This window comes from Panthera tigris, chromosome B4 (genome assembly GCF_018350195.1).
Source record: "Panthera tigris isolate Pti1 chromosome B4, P.tigris_Pti1_mat1.1, whole genome shotgun sequence".
Lineage (NCBI taxonomy): Eukaryota > Metazoa > Chordata > Mammalia > Carnivora > Felidae > Panthera > Panthera tigris.
The window spans coordinates 81,047,576-81,062,654 of NC_056666.1; the positions used below are offsets into that span (position 1 = coordinate 81,047,576).

At 34.5% G+C, this 15,079-nt stretch overlaps 1 protein-coding gene across 1 annotated transcript; it reads left to right on the forward strand.

Moving 5' to 3' along the window:
• The first annotated feature begins 13,271 nt into the window (after positions 1–13,271).
• Positions 13,272–14,207, forward strand: LOC102967121 (olfactory receptor 6C76-like). Its single transcript, XM_007081577.2, has one exon. The coding sequence runs from the start codon at positions 13,272–13,274 to the stop codon at positions 14,205–14,207; it is 936 nt and encodes a 311-aa protein (XP_007081639.1).
• The last annotated feature ends 872 nt before the right edge of the window (positions 14,208–15,079 follow it).

Consider the following 15,079-nt stretch of genomic DNA (forward strand, 5'->3'; position numbering starts at 1 on the left):
CAGAAATACCTTTTCTTGTATCTCATAGACAAGAGTGTCTGTGAACACTCACTTATTTCTTACCATTGTCCTTTCATGGAATGGGTTACATTTTTTTAAAAAAGGATTTAACATAATATTACCACAAAATGAAAATTAATTTATCATTTTATTCAATTATAAATTCCATATTGGGGCAATTTGTAAGAAATGAAATTATATAGGTTTACTTTTGTAAGAAAATCACAAGTAAGCTGAAATGCAAAAGCAAGAACTTATCAAACTCAATACCCAAAAAACAAATAATCCAGTTAAGAAATGGGTAGAAGGGGTGCCTGGGTGGCTCAGTTGTTTAAGCATCTGACTTCAGCTCAGTTCATGATCTCATGGTCCGGTCCATGGGTTTGAGCCCTGAATCAGGCTCTGTGTTGACAGCTCAGAGCCTGGAGCCGACTTCAGATTCTGTCTGTCTGTCTGTCTATCTCTCTCTCTCTCTCTCTGCCCCTCCCCTACTCACACTCTCTCTGTCTGCCTCTCTCTCCCTCTCTCAAAAATAAACATTAAAAAAATAAAAGATAAAACAAAAGAAATGGGCAGAAAACATGAATAGGCATTTTTCCAATCATCCAGATGGTTAACAGACACATGAAAAGATGCACAACATCACTCATCATCAGGGGAATACAAACCAAAACCACAATGAGATACCACATCACACTTGTCAGAATAGCTAAAATTGACAACTCAGGAAACAACAGATGTTGATGAGGATATGGAGAAAGGGGAACACTTTTGCACTGTTGGTGTAGATGTAAACTACTGCAGCCACTCTGTAAAATAGTATGGAGTTTCCTCAAAAAGCTAAAAATAAAACAACCCTACAACCCAGCAAGTGTACTAGTAGGTATTTACCTAAAGGATGCAAAAACACTGATTTGAAGGGGTACATGCACCCTGATGTTTATAGCAGCATTATCAACAAGAGCCAAATTATGGAAAGAGCCCAATGTCCATCGACTGATGAGTGGATAAAGATGTGGCATCTATATACATATATATATACACATATATACACACACACACACACACACACACACACACACACACACATATATATATATATATACACACTACTCTGCCATCAAAAAGAATAAAATCTTGCCATTTGCAATGACATGGATAGAACTAGAGTGTATAATGTTAAGTGAAATAAGTCAGTCAGAGAAAGACAAATACAATATGCTTTCATTCATATGTGGAATTTAAGAAACAAAACAGATGAACATAGAAAAAAACAGAGAAGGAAGCAAACCATAAAAGACTCTTAATAATAGAGAACGAACTGAGAGTTGACGGAGGGAGGTTGGTGGTGTGATGGGCTAAATGGGTGATGGGTATTAAGGAGGCCACTTATGATGAGCATTGAGTGTTGTATGTAAGTGATAAATCACTAAATTCTACTCCTGAAACCAATATTACACTGTATTTAACTTAAATTTAAATAAAAACATTTAAATTATAAAACTGATTATATATATATACATATATATATGTATATATATATAAGGAGTGTATACAAACAACATGAAAATGTTAACTAAATGAATATATACTATACATATGGTATATATAATAGGTATGTAGGTAGACAGAAGAAAGAGAGGAAGAAAAATAAGAGGGAAGGGAAAGGTGATCCTCTTGATTGACAGAAACTTCTCTGGAAAAAGTTGATTCTAATATTCACATTGTTCATAAGCGTAAGGTGAAATATTATTGTAAAGTATTATGAAATAATGAAATTTTTATTGCAAATGTGATGGTTGGTGAGAAATGTATCAGATATATGTTATGTTTTAGAGGCTTTCAAAAATATTAAGTTCATATTATTTTTCACACTAATATTTCTAAAACGCCTTCCCTTTAACAAGGGAAATTACACGTATGTAATGATCACACAAACACACTTGTGCCATAACCTTTTTTAAAATCAAATCACAGTTACTGTCACTTTACTGTTTTGTGGTTATTGAAAACATAAGAAATCATTTATTTTCATTGGTGAATTATCATCCTAAAAGTTGATTCTATTAAACATAAAGTGGGAGCTTAGAATAAAAATTTCTTAATAGCATTGCAAATTGGAATTTCATTGACTCCTATTCTCATGAAGCATTCCTCAAGCTCTAGAGATTACAAAATACTCTCCAAAAAGTATTAACCATTCATGGGCCATTGAATCTCTTGGGATCTTAATACCAAGTGATGATTGGCTAAAGAAAAAGTAATCACTAAAACTTACAGATCACAAAATCTAAGAAAGAATCACACAATCAGACAATTTTGGAAAAGCCTTCATTTTGTCTTATAAATGCTCAGGGGTGCCTGGGTGGCTCATTCAGCTGAGCGTCTGACCTTGGCTCAGGTCATTATCTTGGCAGTTTGTGAGTTAGAGCCCCTTGTAGGGCTCTGTGCTGACAGCTCAGAGCCTGGAGCCTACTTCAGATTCTGTCTCCCTCTCTCTCTGCCCCTCCCCTGCTCGCACTGTCTCTCCCTGTCTCTCAAAAATAAATAAACATTAAAAAAAATTGTTTTTAATACTCAGAAGGAAAAGTGAGCTAGATGAATAGATAATTAGAATAGAAAAGGAAGAAATCAGTTATTTTGTACCTTCCACAACATTTCTGCATTGATCTTAACCAGGCTGCCTGTACTTAATTAAATTCCTCTAAGTACTAATACAGTAAATGTGATAACATTTTTCTAAGGCATTCCATTTATGTTTTCTATAAAAGGCAAACTACATATTCCTTTTTTTAGAAGCAACTTTATAACTCAGGAGAGGTGTGATATTTTCCAGTTCTCTAGAACTACTTTTTATATTATCCATTTGCTTTCATAAATATTCAGCTATTTTTTTTACCTCTAATACATGCAATGCTAAGGGAAACTTTTCAATTCAATCTTTTAAGAATTCTATCTTAAATCCCTCCTTAAACTGAAGTCATTAATAAAGTTCACGAGGAGAGAGGTAGAAATGGGTGAAAAGGCAGAGGAGGAAGAGCCTAAGAGCACAGAAAGAATATCAAGTTTTGCAGTAAATAAAGTTTGAGTTGGATGCACAAATGAAATTATTTACCATTTAAAATAACATTCAGAGAATATCAGATAAATCATGGTCTTCTTCCCCCTTTATGTGACCAAACATGCTATTTGGCAAATTCCACATGAAAAGAATTATTATTAGAAACTAGACATTAGTTAAGAATTAACTTTCCTGGGGAGTGCCTTTGGTGGCTCAGTCGGTTAAGCCTCTGGCTCTTGCTTTTGGCTCAGGTCATAATCTCATGAGTTTGAGCCCCATGTCAGGCTCTGTGCTGACAGTGCAGAGGCTGCTTGAGATTCTTTCTTTCCCTCTCTCTCTGCCCCACCCCCTCTCAAACTTAAATAAATAAACATTTTTTAAAAATAAATATGGATGACATAGTCTGAATGGCACTGCATCTCAAAATTAATGGAAAAGAGGGAAGGGAGAAGGAGCTATCAAGGAACAAAGGCCTTTCTCCAGGAATGCTCCATTCCTTCCTTATGTTGCTCCTTCCCAATTATATAAATATTGAGCAGAGAATTAATCTCTTACCTAATGAAAAAGAGTCTTTCCGTACACTCATCAAAATCAGTGACATCTAGAATCCACATACAAATTACATGATCTGAGTACATCATAAGCCTTGGAACAATATTATGTAGTCAATTCCATTACTATATAAGGGAGAGTATTACTCATGCAACAGCACTTTAAAGTTTTATTCTTAGTTTGATAGCAATAACCAAGAAAACCTTAGGCTAAAGCATGAGGTACTAATCCATACTCTACATTGATACCAGTCACAATAATTTTCATGCATTGAATAAAAGCAGAAAGTTTCTACAATTATTTGATCACCGCATATGTATTATCACATTTCATTCTCACAGGCATCTTATCATCATTGTTGTATTTCAGGTAAGTAAAATCAGCCTTGCCTGTCATGTTCCCTGTCCTACAACCACAAACCTCATGGTATTATTATGTTTCCATGACCATACAATATTGCAAAGGTTTTGAGGGGACAGGAACTCACGGAGAATTAAATTCCAACAGATGTCAAGTTCATAAATGGAAGCGCTGGGTCTGAAAGTCAGCTTTCTATATACAAAAGATGTACTCACACTCATAAGTGAAAAACAGTAACTTTATAATTTTTAATCAAACAGATCTAAAAATAATTTGAAAATAAACTATATGACCCATTGCAGAGTTTAATTTAAATTTGACATTTTTATCATAAACATAAACAGATCCAAAATTAAATAATCTGGGTATGATGAAAATATTGAGATTTTAAGATTAAACTCTTACATTACCATTTGGTTTGTATTTATTGTCAAATGTATCCTATGTAGAGAAATACATAGGAAGTTAATGATGTTCATTTAAAATGATACCTAAAAAAACATGCATACTTCCACTTCCCAGGCTAACATACCAAACACCATATTAACATAGAACCCCCCCAACTTTTCTGTCCTCCAAAATACAGATTTCGAAAGACACATCGACTGTACTGACACTGCTTTGCTTTTCACACTACCAAAATGAACTCTTTATATTTTTCTTTCCTGGGTTTTGGTCAGGTTTTAGAAAATTAAAAATTACAAACAATAAATTTCAGCTGCATGCTTTTATAAAATTTGACAGACGTATGCAGTTGTGTATCCACAAGCACAGTTGAAATAAATATATTTTGAAAAAATATCCAAAATATTTTCTTATGTACTTTAGTAGCCAATCCCTACATCTTACAGCTCTTCAAGAATCCACTGATCCATTGTCCTATGGTTTTGTTTATTTTGTATTGTCATAGAAAATGAATCATATCGTATGTACCTTTTAAGTGTTCCTTTTTCACCTCATAAAATGCTTTTGAGATTCATCTATGTATGAATATATATATATGATTTGCATATATCATTAGTTTATTCCTTGTTTGTACGAATACATGGATTCACCAGTTGATGGAAATTATAAAGTTTCAGGTTTCATATTTAGGTAGATCTGTTTTGAGGTTTTTGTATAATAAAATATATATGCTGTGGTTCAGATTTTGCTTATGGAAGTCCAATTTTTCCAGCACCATTTGCTGAAAAATAATGTGTTGTCATTGAATCTTTGGGGTACCTGAAATATATAGATTTCATATAATCACATTAGAAATAATGATTTAATAATTTTATATAAAAATTCACAAAAGTATATATAAATAAAATCATGTCTAGTACTCTTTTATTTCTGACATTCTAATACATGCATTAAATCTTTAAGTCTTTAAAGGATATATTAAAATTTAAATATTAAATATTTCCCAGTTTTGTTCTTCTTTTTCAAAGTTACTTGGAGTATTTTAGGTTTTTTAGCTTTCAATGGAAATTTTAGATTAGGCTTGTAATTTCAACAACCACCACCACAAAGACTTTCAGTTTCAGCTTGATGTGTAAAGAACTTGGAGTTCCCATTCTTAGAACATAAAATGCTAAACAAACTGAAATTGATGACTTGTCTTTGACCATTCAGAGAACTGAGGTCACAGGATAAACTGCCACCCTGCAAACTGAAGAGAGGAACAAATTCAGAGTCATGGCTAAGATCCGCTTACCTGGAACACAACTGCTAGAGCCATTAAATGGTAGGAATTCTTAAACGGTAAGTTTTACAAACTGCTAGGGGCCTAGTATAAACTAGAATTAGAGAATTCTGAATGACCTGACACTTACATGGAAGTTACCTCCAGGGGTAACTTTTTGTTTTGGGAAAAACAAAGAAAATCCCTTCATGCTAAAGGAAATGTAACTGATCTATTTTTTTAATGTTTATTTATTTTTGAGAGATAGAGTATAATCAAGGGAGGGGCAGAGAGAGAGAGGGAGACACAGAATGTGAAGCAGGCTTCAGTCTGAGCTGGCAGCACAGACCCCAGGCTTAAACTCATGAGCTGTAAGATCATGCGTGACCTGAGCTGAAGTCAGATGCTTAACTGACTGAGCCACCCAGGTGCCTCAGAAAGTAACCATTTAAAAAAATTTTTTTAACGTTTTATTTACTTTTGAGACAGGGAGAGACAGAGCATGAACAGGGGAGGGTCAAAGAGAGGGAGGCACAGACCCTGAAACAGGCTCCAGGCTCTGAGCTGTCAGCACAGAGCCCGATGCGGGGCTCGAACTCACGGACCTCGAGGTCATGACCTGAGCCGAAGTTGGCCGCTTAACCCACTGAGCCACCCAGGCACCCCAGGAAGTAACCATTTTAAAACACACCAAAATTGTTCCTCATCACAAAAATTTTCAAGGAACTTTACTATATCCTTATCCCACCTGGGCAAAGCACCTTACTCACAGTCCAATCTTCTCTAAACTTCATGTCTCAACTCAAAGGCGAGTATTTGGGACAATTATACCACTGGAGAAACAGTCATGAAAAATCACAGTTTAGAGACACAGGGCTAAGATATTGAGGTGTAATCACAAGATTACAGAACACTATCCCTTTGCCACAACTACCATCACACAATATACAATACAGTAACAGTGGATTACAGCTGCAGAGCTCTTCTCATTCCTGGAAAGAAGCCTGAAGTCAAGAGGGGGAAGACAAAAGCAAAGACACTAAAAGATATGAAAACTTCAAACTACAGCTTCAGCAACAGCAAATAGTAAACACATCGAAGCAAAATTATCCTAGCAAGATTATACTAAATCTTCATACTAATGGCCTATTTACATCAGTTTACATTTCAATGACAAAAAAAATTTACAATACATAGCAAAGGAAACAAACAAAAACCAACAAACAAAAACACCATACCATCTGAAAGGATAAAGCAAGCTACAGAATCAGAGTGGATATGCCACAGATGTTAAAGATATCTAGCAAGGAATTGAAAATAACTATGATTAATATGGTAAGGGCTCTAAAAGAAAAAGTAGAAAACATATAATGACAGATGACAAAATTAAGTGAAGAAATGAAAATTTTAAGAATCAAAGGAAATACCAGGAATCTAAAACACTGTAACTGAAATGAAGAATGCCTTTGATAGGCACATGAGTGGATTGAATCAGGCAGAGGAAAGAATCAGTGGTTTCTGAAGACAGCTCAATGAAAAGTTACCAAACCAAAATGCAAAGAGAAAAAAGAAAAAAAAAAATTAACAGAGAATATGGGACAATCCCAAAACTTGTAACATAGGCATAACTGAAATACCAGAAAGAGAAAAGTGAGAAAAAAGAAATATTTAATGAAATAGTGGCTGTAAATAGAACTTTCCAAATTAATGACAGAAGCAAATACACAGATAAAAGAAAATTAATAGAACACCAAGCAGGACAAATAAAAAAAATTTTTTTCAACTACTCATATTATATTCAAATGCAGAAAATAGAAAGAAAATCTTGAAATAATCCAGAGAAAAATACAGCTTACCTAGAGAAGAACAAGAGTGAAATTACAACACATTTTTAATCAGAAAATATGCAAGCAAGAAGAGAATGGAGAGAAATATTTAAAGTGTTTAAAGAGAAAAAGCACTAACTATACACAGTTAAATTATACTTCAAAAGTTAAGGAGAAATAAAGACTTTGTCAGACAAACACGAACTGAGTGAATTCATTATCAGCAGGCCTGACCTGAAAGAAGTTTTTCAAAAGTTCTTCCATCAAAGGAAAATTATATAGAACAGAAACCCTATTCTACACAAAGAGGGACACTGAAGAAAAAATAATTAAAAGTAAAATACAGTACACTCACTATAAAAATAAATTAATGAGGACAGCAAGGTATCGTCAAAAGAATATCCATAAAGATCAAAATTAACGAAGACAGCATGGTATTGACAAAAGAATATATGTAAAGATCAATGAAACAGAATAGAGATTCCAGAAATAACACACATACAGTCAGTTGATTTTTGACAAAGGAACAAAGGCAGAAAGGAGAAAGGTTAATCTTTTCCACAAATGGTACTGGTAGAATTAGACATCCATATAAAAAAAAATAAATCTAGGGGCACCTGGGTGGCTCAGTTGGTTAAGCGTCCGACTTCAGCTCAGGTCATGATCTCCCAGTCCGTGAGTTTGAGCCCCGCATCAGGCTCTGTGCTGACAGCTCAGAGCCTGGAGCCTGCTTCAGATTCTGTGTCTCCCTCTCTCTCTGCCCCTCCCCTGCTCATGCTCTGTCTCTCTATGTCTCAAAAATAAATAAAAATATTTAAAAAAATTTTTTTAAATAAATCTAGACACAGATCTTTCACAAAATTAACTCAAAATGAATAGACCTACTATAAAACTTGAACAATAAGTAATTGGATGGTGGGTGGTAGAGTCAGAATTCTCACTTTTGGAATAGGAGGTTACAGAGAAGAAGGGAAGGAAAGTTACATATAGTAATATTTATACATATGCATTTATACACAGGTTATTAGGATCACATGTATTTCCTGGTTCTGTCCTCTTAGTCAAGAAACAATGACACTATGGTAGCAATCAACACACCTACAGCCCAGATCTTGGTTTCTAATACTCTTCGCCAATAAAAGTAACTGGGTACTGCAGAAATGTTTGATTACAGGGCTGTGGTAAGGAATATACAAGATGATCCTGAAGCATCTTACAGTACCAGAAAATAAGTAAGCGATTTTTTAAAAACAACTATGATGGATGGATGTCAAATGAAAGAGTAGCCAACTTGAAAGGCCCCCAATGGCCAAAGCTAGAAAAATTTAGCAACAACATAAATTAGTATTGAATATAATTCAAAGTACAAAACATTTCCATGAGTCCATACTGATATAAATAAATAATTGAATAAATTAATAAATGAGAAAGAATACACAAATTTTCCATGTAAAGGAATCCCAAATAATTTACTCCATCTTCTAGGCAGAGTGTAATTCCCAACCATGCAGTGTGGACTGCACATATTACAGAGTACAGTGTGGAAAGTGGAGGTAGGTGGGATAGCACCCTTAACAGTGAAGTATCTAACTATCAGTACCTAAGGTGATCAAAGTTCACACCAGCAGTGATAAATCACATTGATAGTACCAACTCATGACATGGATGTGATGAAAATGGTAAATTTAACTCAATGGTCTTCCCCAAAACACATGACCCTAATTTAATCCAAGAGTAACATCATATAAATCCCAGTTGATCAAAATACTTGATCAGAGTTCTCAAAACTCTCAAGATCATCAAAATTCTGAGAGATTGTCACAGCCAAAAGAAGCCTAAGGATGATTATAGTACTGTACTATCCTCAAAGAGATCCAGGAATAGAAACAATATATTAGGTAAAAATCAAGGAAATCTAAATAAATTATGTTCTTTAGCTAATAATAATGATTTAACCCAATAATGTATTAATAATTTATCAGTTCACTAACTGTAATGACTATACCATATTAACATGTTAATAATAGGAGAAACTGTGTCAGGGATATGTAGTAATTCTCTGTTCTATCTTTACAATTTTTCCATAATTCTAAAACTGTCTTAAATAAAAAATGTATCCAAAAAAACCCTGATGATATCTTGACTGGAATGTTGTTGAATCTATCAATACATTTGCTAAATATTGACACCTTAAATATATTGAGCCTTCTAAAGCATGAGGATTTCATAGCTTTCTGTTTAGTTATTATGCTATTTTTTTTTTATTCTCCATCACAAAGAATTAGTTTATTTTTTTATTGAAGCAGAAGTAACATTCGATGTTATATTAGTTTCAGGTGTACAACATAGTGATTCAAAAATTCTATACATTACCCGTTGTTCACCAAAGTAAGTACTATACTGGATAATATTATCACAATAATATTGACTATATTCCATATGCTGTATTTTTCATCTATTTGACTTACATAACTGGAAGTTTGTACCTCTTAATCCCCTTTACCTACTTCACTCATTCCCCCCATTCACCTCCCCTCTGGCACCAATCAGTTTGTTCTCTGCATTTAAGAGTCTATTTTTGTTGTTGTTGTTTGTTCATTTTTTTTTAGATTCCACATACAAGTAAAATACAGTATTTGTCTTTCTCTAACTTATTTCACTTAGCATAATAACCTGTAAGTCCATCCATGTTGTTGCAGATGGCAAGATCTCATTCTTTCATATGGCTGAGCAGTATTCCATTATATATATGCCACATCTTTTTTTATCCATTTACCTATCAAAGGACACTGGGTTACTTCCACATCTTGGTGAATGTAAATAATGCTGCAATAAGTATAGAGGTGCATATATCTTTCTGAAGATTACTGGATCATACAGTATTTTTATTTTTAAATTTTTGATGGACTTCCATGTTGTTTTCCACAATGGCTGCAACAATTTTACATTCCCACCAACAGTGCATAACAGTTCGCTTTCTCTTCCACATTCTCACCAACACTTGTTATTTCTTGCCTTTTTGATTCTAGCCATTCTGATAGTTGTAAGGTGATACCTCATTGTGGTTTTGATTTACATTTCCCTGATGATTAATGATGTTGAGCACCTTTTCATGTGTCTTTGGCCATCTCTATGTCTTCTTTGGAAAAATGCCTACTCAGATCCCCTGCTCATTTTTTATTGATTCCTTGTTCTTTTGTAGATGTTGACTTTGTATAATTTCTTTATATATTGTGGATATTACCTCTTATTAGATTTATCATTTGCAAATACCTTCTACCATTCAGGAGGTTGCCTTTTCATTTTGTTGATGGTTTCCTTCACTGTGCAAAAGCTTTTTATTTTGGTGTAGTCCCAATAGTTTGTTTATTCTCAATATACTTTTATTAACAAAATATTTGAATAGCACATTTTATACACTTGTAGCCCTTTATTCTTGCTGTTTTCTGTTTCTTCACAAGTTTACATGTAATTATGTAATTGGATTATAGTACCTCAACAGACATTTATCTAAGGTCAAAATAAAATAACATTGACGATAGGAAATCCTAAAGAATTCTAAGACTGCTTTTTCCTCACTGCTATTCTTTGCACTTATATACCCCTCTGAAATGGAATGTGTTTTTTTTTTTTTTTTAAATCATTTCCCAAGGATACCTAATCAAAATTATTCAACTAAACTTTAGGGTACATTCATCAGGAACATCTCTCTCCGGAGACATTTTAATTGTTTTCCTACAAGAATCCCCTATGACTACTTTTTTTGAATCCCCTGTGACTACTTTTTTTGAACATCAAGAAAGATGATTAATTTTTGAAATTACATTTCACCAGCATACCAAAGTGATCCCTTGTGACTATTTTTAGAAAAAAAAGATACCTGTTTGTTTTAGTAACAATGGTTAGAAAACCACAGGAAGGTAATAAAAAGTTTACAAAAATGAACTCATGTTTATTTTATAAAAGTTACTGTGAGTCAGGTAAATGTTATATTGGTAGGTCTTCCTAGGATCTAGGGTTAGGAAGGATATTGTTTTTATGGAAATTTTGGAAAACAAGGGATTTTAATGCATGGTCTTGGATTGTGCAATTTAAGATAGCTTCTTAAGTTTCAAGGATTTTCTGTCTCACAAATTTTTATCCATTCCCAAGCAGCTCACCTCTTTCCTATAGCTGTTATACGTTGATTTTCACTCCTGGTTTGAGCCTTTCCTTCTTATGAACAAAGAGCTTTACTTAATTAATGAGCAAAATGGACAACTTTGTCACCCCTATTTCACTGTAACTACTTTTTCTTTATTTTGAGAGTCTTACCCACATTCCAGGAAAGTTTAGTCTCTAGTTCTGCTGTGTAACCAGGCAGAAACTTAGAGCAGGGGTCTGTTTTGCTGCTGGCTCTCCCTTCTCCACCTCTCTAGTTCTACTCCTAAACAATGAGTTAGTGCCAGAGACACTGCTACCCAATGAAAATTTTTTGCAATACCTTGAGTCTCGGTCTTCCAGACTTAACATGGATTGACTACGTGGGACTAACCACAGAGCTAGTTCCACCATGTGTGTCACCAGCTCTTTTCTGGATCACCTGTTACAGAACCTCTTGAATACTTGCACCTTCTACCTGCAACTGGGACTGTGTCAACTTTCTATCAGGGCCTCCCTGACTTTACTTTCTCCTGAATTTATTCTTCAGTACGTTCCATCTCACTCTATGTGACCAGGATCATCCTGCCAAATTCCACCTACATGGTACAGAAATATGTTCTTGCATCATAAAATTAAAGCAAAAACAAATTGTGAAGTCTATAAAATGCTCCAAAAGTAAAGCCTCCAACACTGACCCTCAATTAAAGTAAGGCAACAGGGGCGCCCGGGTGGCTCAGTCGGTTAAGCAGCCGACTTCGGCTCAGGTCATGATCTCACGGTCCGTGAGTTTGAGCCCCACTTCGGACTCTGTGCTGACAGCTCAGAGCCTGGAGCCTGTTTCAGATTCTGTGTCTCCCCTCTCTCTGACTCTCCCCCGTTCATGCTCTGTCTCTGTCTCAAAAATAAATAAATGTTAAAAAAAATTAAAAAAAAAAGTAAAGTAAGGCAACAGAACATTTGTATTTGAGCAGTTACATTTTTACCACGTGGGATTATATAACTGTAAGTATATTTTTCATTTCTTACCTCATTTTTTTCCATTTTCTAATCAATTTATAACTTAAATCACTCAAGTTTGTCTTCTAAAAAGTAATAGCTTATTATTTAATTCAGAAAGGGAAATGTTTAATTCTTACTTTGCTTAGGATTATATAAATTTTTTATTTTATAGCCCTGATTCTTTTAAGTTGGTAATTCTCTGTATAGGCAGGACTGACATGAAACATCTTGAAAAACTTGTAGAAACTATTTAAAAAAGGAAACTTCAATTGTTTTATTTTGAGAAAAATTATTAGAACATGTAGTCATTGGTAAAATATTTTAATAGAAATAAAATATTTTTTATAGTTTTCATATACACTTATAAGATTTTTAAAAGAAAACAAAACACATTTAAGTATATTTTCATATACAGATGTCAAGTGACTCAGTCAATTTTAAATGGCTAGTGATCTACAAAGAAGATACTAGGTATAAGTTTATTTGTCCTGGCTCATACAGATTTTCAGAATTCAGTACAATTTGGTGGCTAATTTATTGGTCTGTTACATATCTTATATATTTCTTAACTATCACACAGAAGTGATAAAAAATAATACTGGACTCACACAAATCATTGTTTCTTGTTTGCATTTATAGACCTGGGAGAAGTCAGCAATAAGAAATGAAAAATCAAACATCTGTAAAAGACTTCATTCTTCTTGGATTAACAAATGACCCAAAGCTAAATGTTTTGATTTTTCTATTTCTATTTTTCACATATATACTGAGTATAACTGGAAACCTGACAATTATCACCCTCACTCTGATAGATCCTCACCTTAAAACTCCGATGTATTTCTTTCTTAGGAATTTCTCTTTTTTAGAAATCGCATTCACAACAGTTTGCATTCCTAGATTTCTGGCCAGCATTATAACAGGGGATATGACTATTTCTTATAATTCTTGCATGGTCCAGGTGTTTTTCTTTATACTCCTTGGCTCGACAGAATTTTTTCTTCTGACTGCTATGTCTTATGATCGGTATATAGCTATCTGTAAGCCTTTGCATTACACAACAATAATGAACAGCAGAATTTGCAACCAGCTTGTAATTAGCTCTTGGCTGGCTGGATTTCTCATTATCTTTCCACCTGTCATGATGGGACTTCAACTGGATTTCTGTGACTCCAACATCATTGACCATTTCACCTGTGACTCTTCTCCTATGCTGTTGATCTCCTGCACGGACACAGCATTCCTAGAGCTCCTGGGATTCTTCCTAGCAGTATTCACACTCATGGTGACGTTAATATTAGTGATTCTTTCCTATGTATTCATCCTTAAAACAATTCTGAGAATCCCCTCGCCTGAGCAAAGGAAAAAGGCCTTTTCCACTTGTTCCTCACACATGATTGTAGTTTCCATTTCTTATGGAAGTTGCATTTTCATGTACATCAAAACTTCAGCAAAAGAAGGAGTGGCTTTGACCAAGGGTATAGCAGTGCTCAATACTTCTGTTGCCCCAATGCTAAATCCTTTTATTTACTCCCTAAGGAACCAGCAGGTAAAGCAGTCCTTCAAGAACTTAGTCAACAAATGCTTCTCAAATAAATCTTAATCATTAAGATATTCATGACTTGAACTTTAAATGGAATCTTATGACTAACACAATATTAACATTGTTACGTTTCTCCACCCACTACAATATTCAACTTCCTTTCCTTCAGCTTTTGTTTTCCATTTATCCTATTTTGACCTTACGTGGTTCGACTATCTTTTTACATTTACATGACCTGAAAATTTTCTGAGGATGAGTGATTTGATGTCACATGAATGTAAATAGCATTTAACAATGCCAATATTTAGTTTTAATCATTGAAGAACTTTCCCTTTGCACACCAAACAGATGCTAAATAAAATTCTAAGCAATTCTTTTTTCCTTTGAGAGAGAGAGAGAGAGAGAGAGAGAGAGAGATAATGCATGCACATGAGCGTGAGTGGGGGTGGGTCAGAGAGAGAGGGAGACAGAGAATCCCAAGCAGGCTTCCTGCTGTCAGCACAGAGCCTGACATGGGGCTCGACCAACCTTGAGATCATGACCCGAGCCAAAGTCAGCAGTCGGATGTTTAACAGACGGAGCCACCCAGGCACCCCTAAGCAATTCTAAAAAGTTATTTCTCCCAGTGCATAAGCATTGATAATGTCCTTTTTGGACTAAATTTGAAAGTTATTAGAAGTATGGCATTACCATTTCTGTAAGATCTCAATATTTTCACCACAAAGCATCTTGAATGAACTACCCTGATGATTGTTACACAGCCCATTATGTTCTTTTAATTTACTAATGCTGAGTCTGGAGCTTATCTGAGGCTCTCTTAGAAAGAGTCAGGTATGCCTTTGGTTTCCTATGATCCAATGTCCTCTCTTTTGTTTTGTTTTTTTGGAAATTAAACCATATGCTTTCTTTCTCTCAGGTAGTTCTCAAAATTT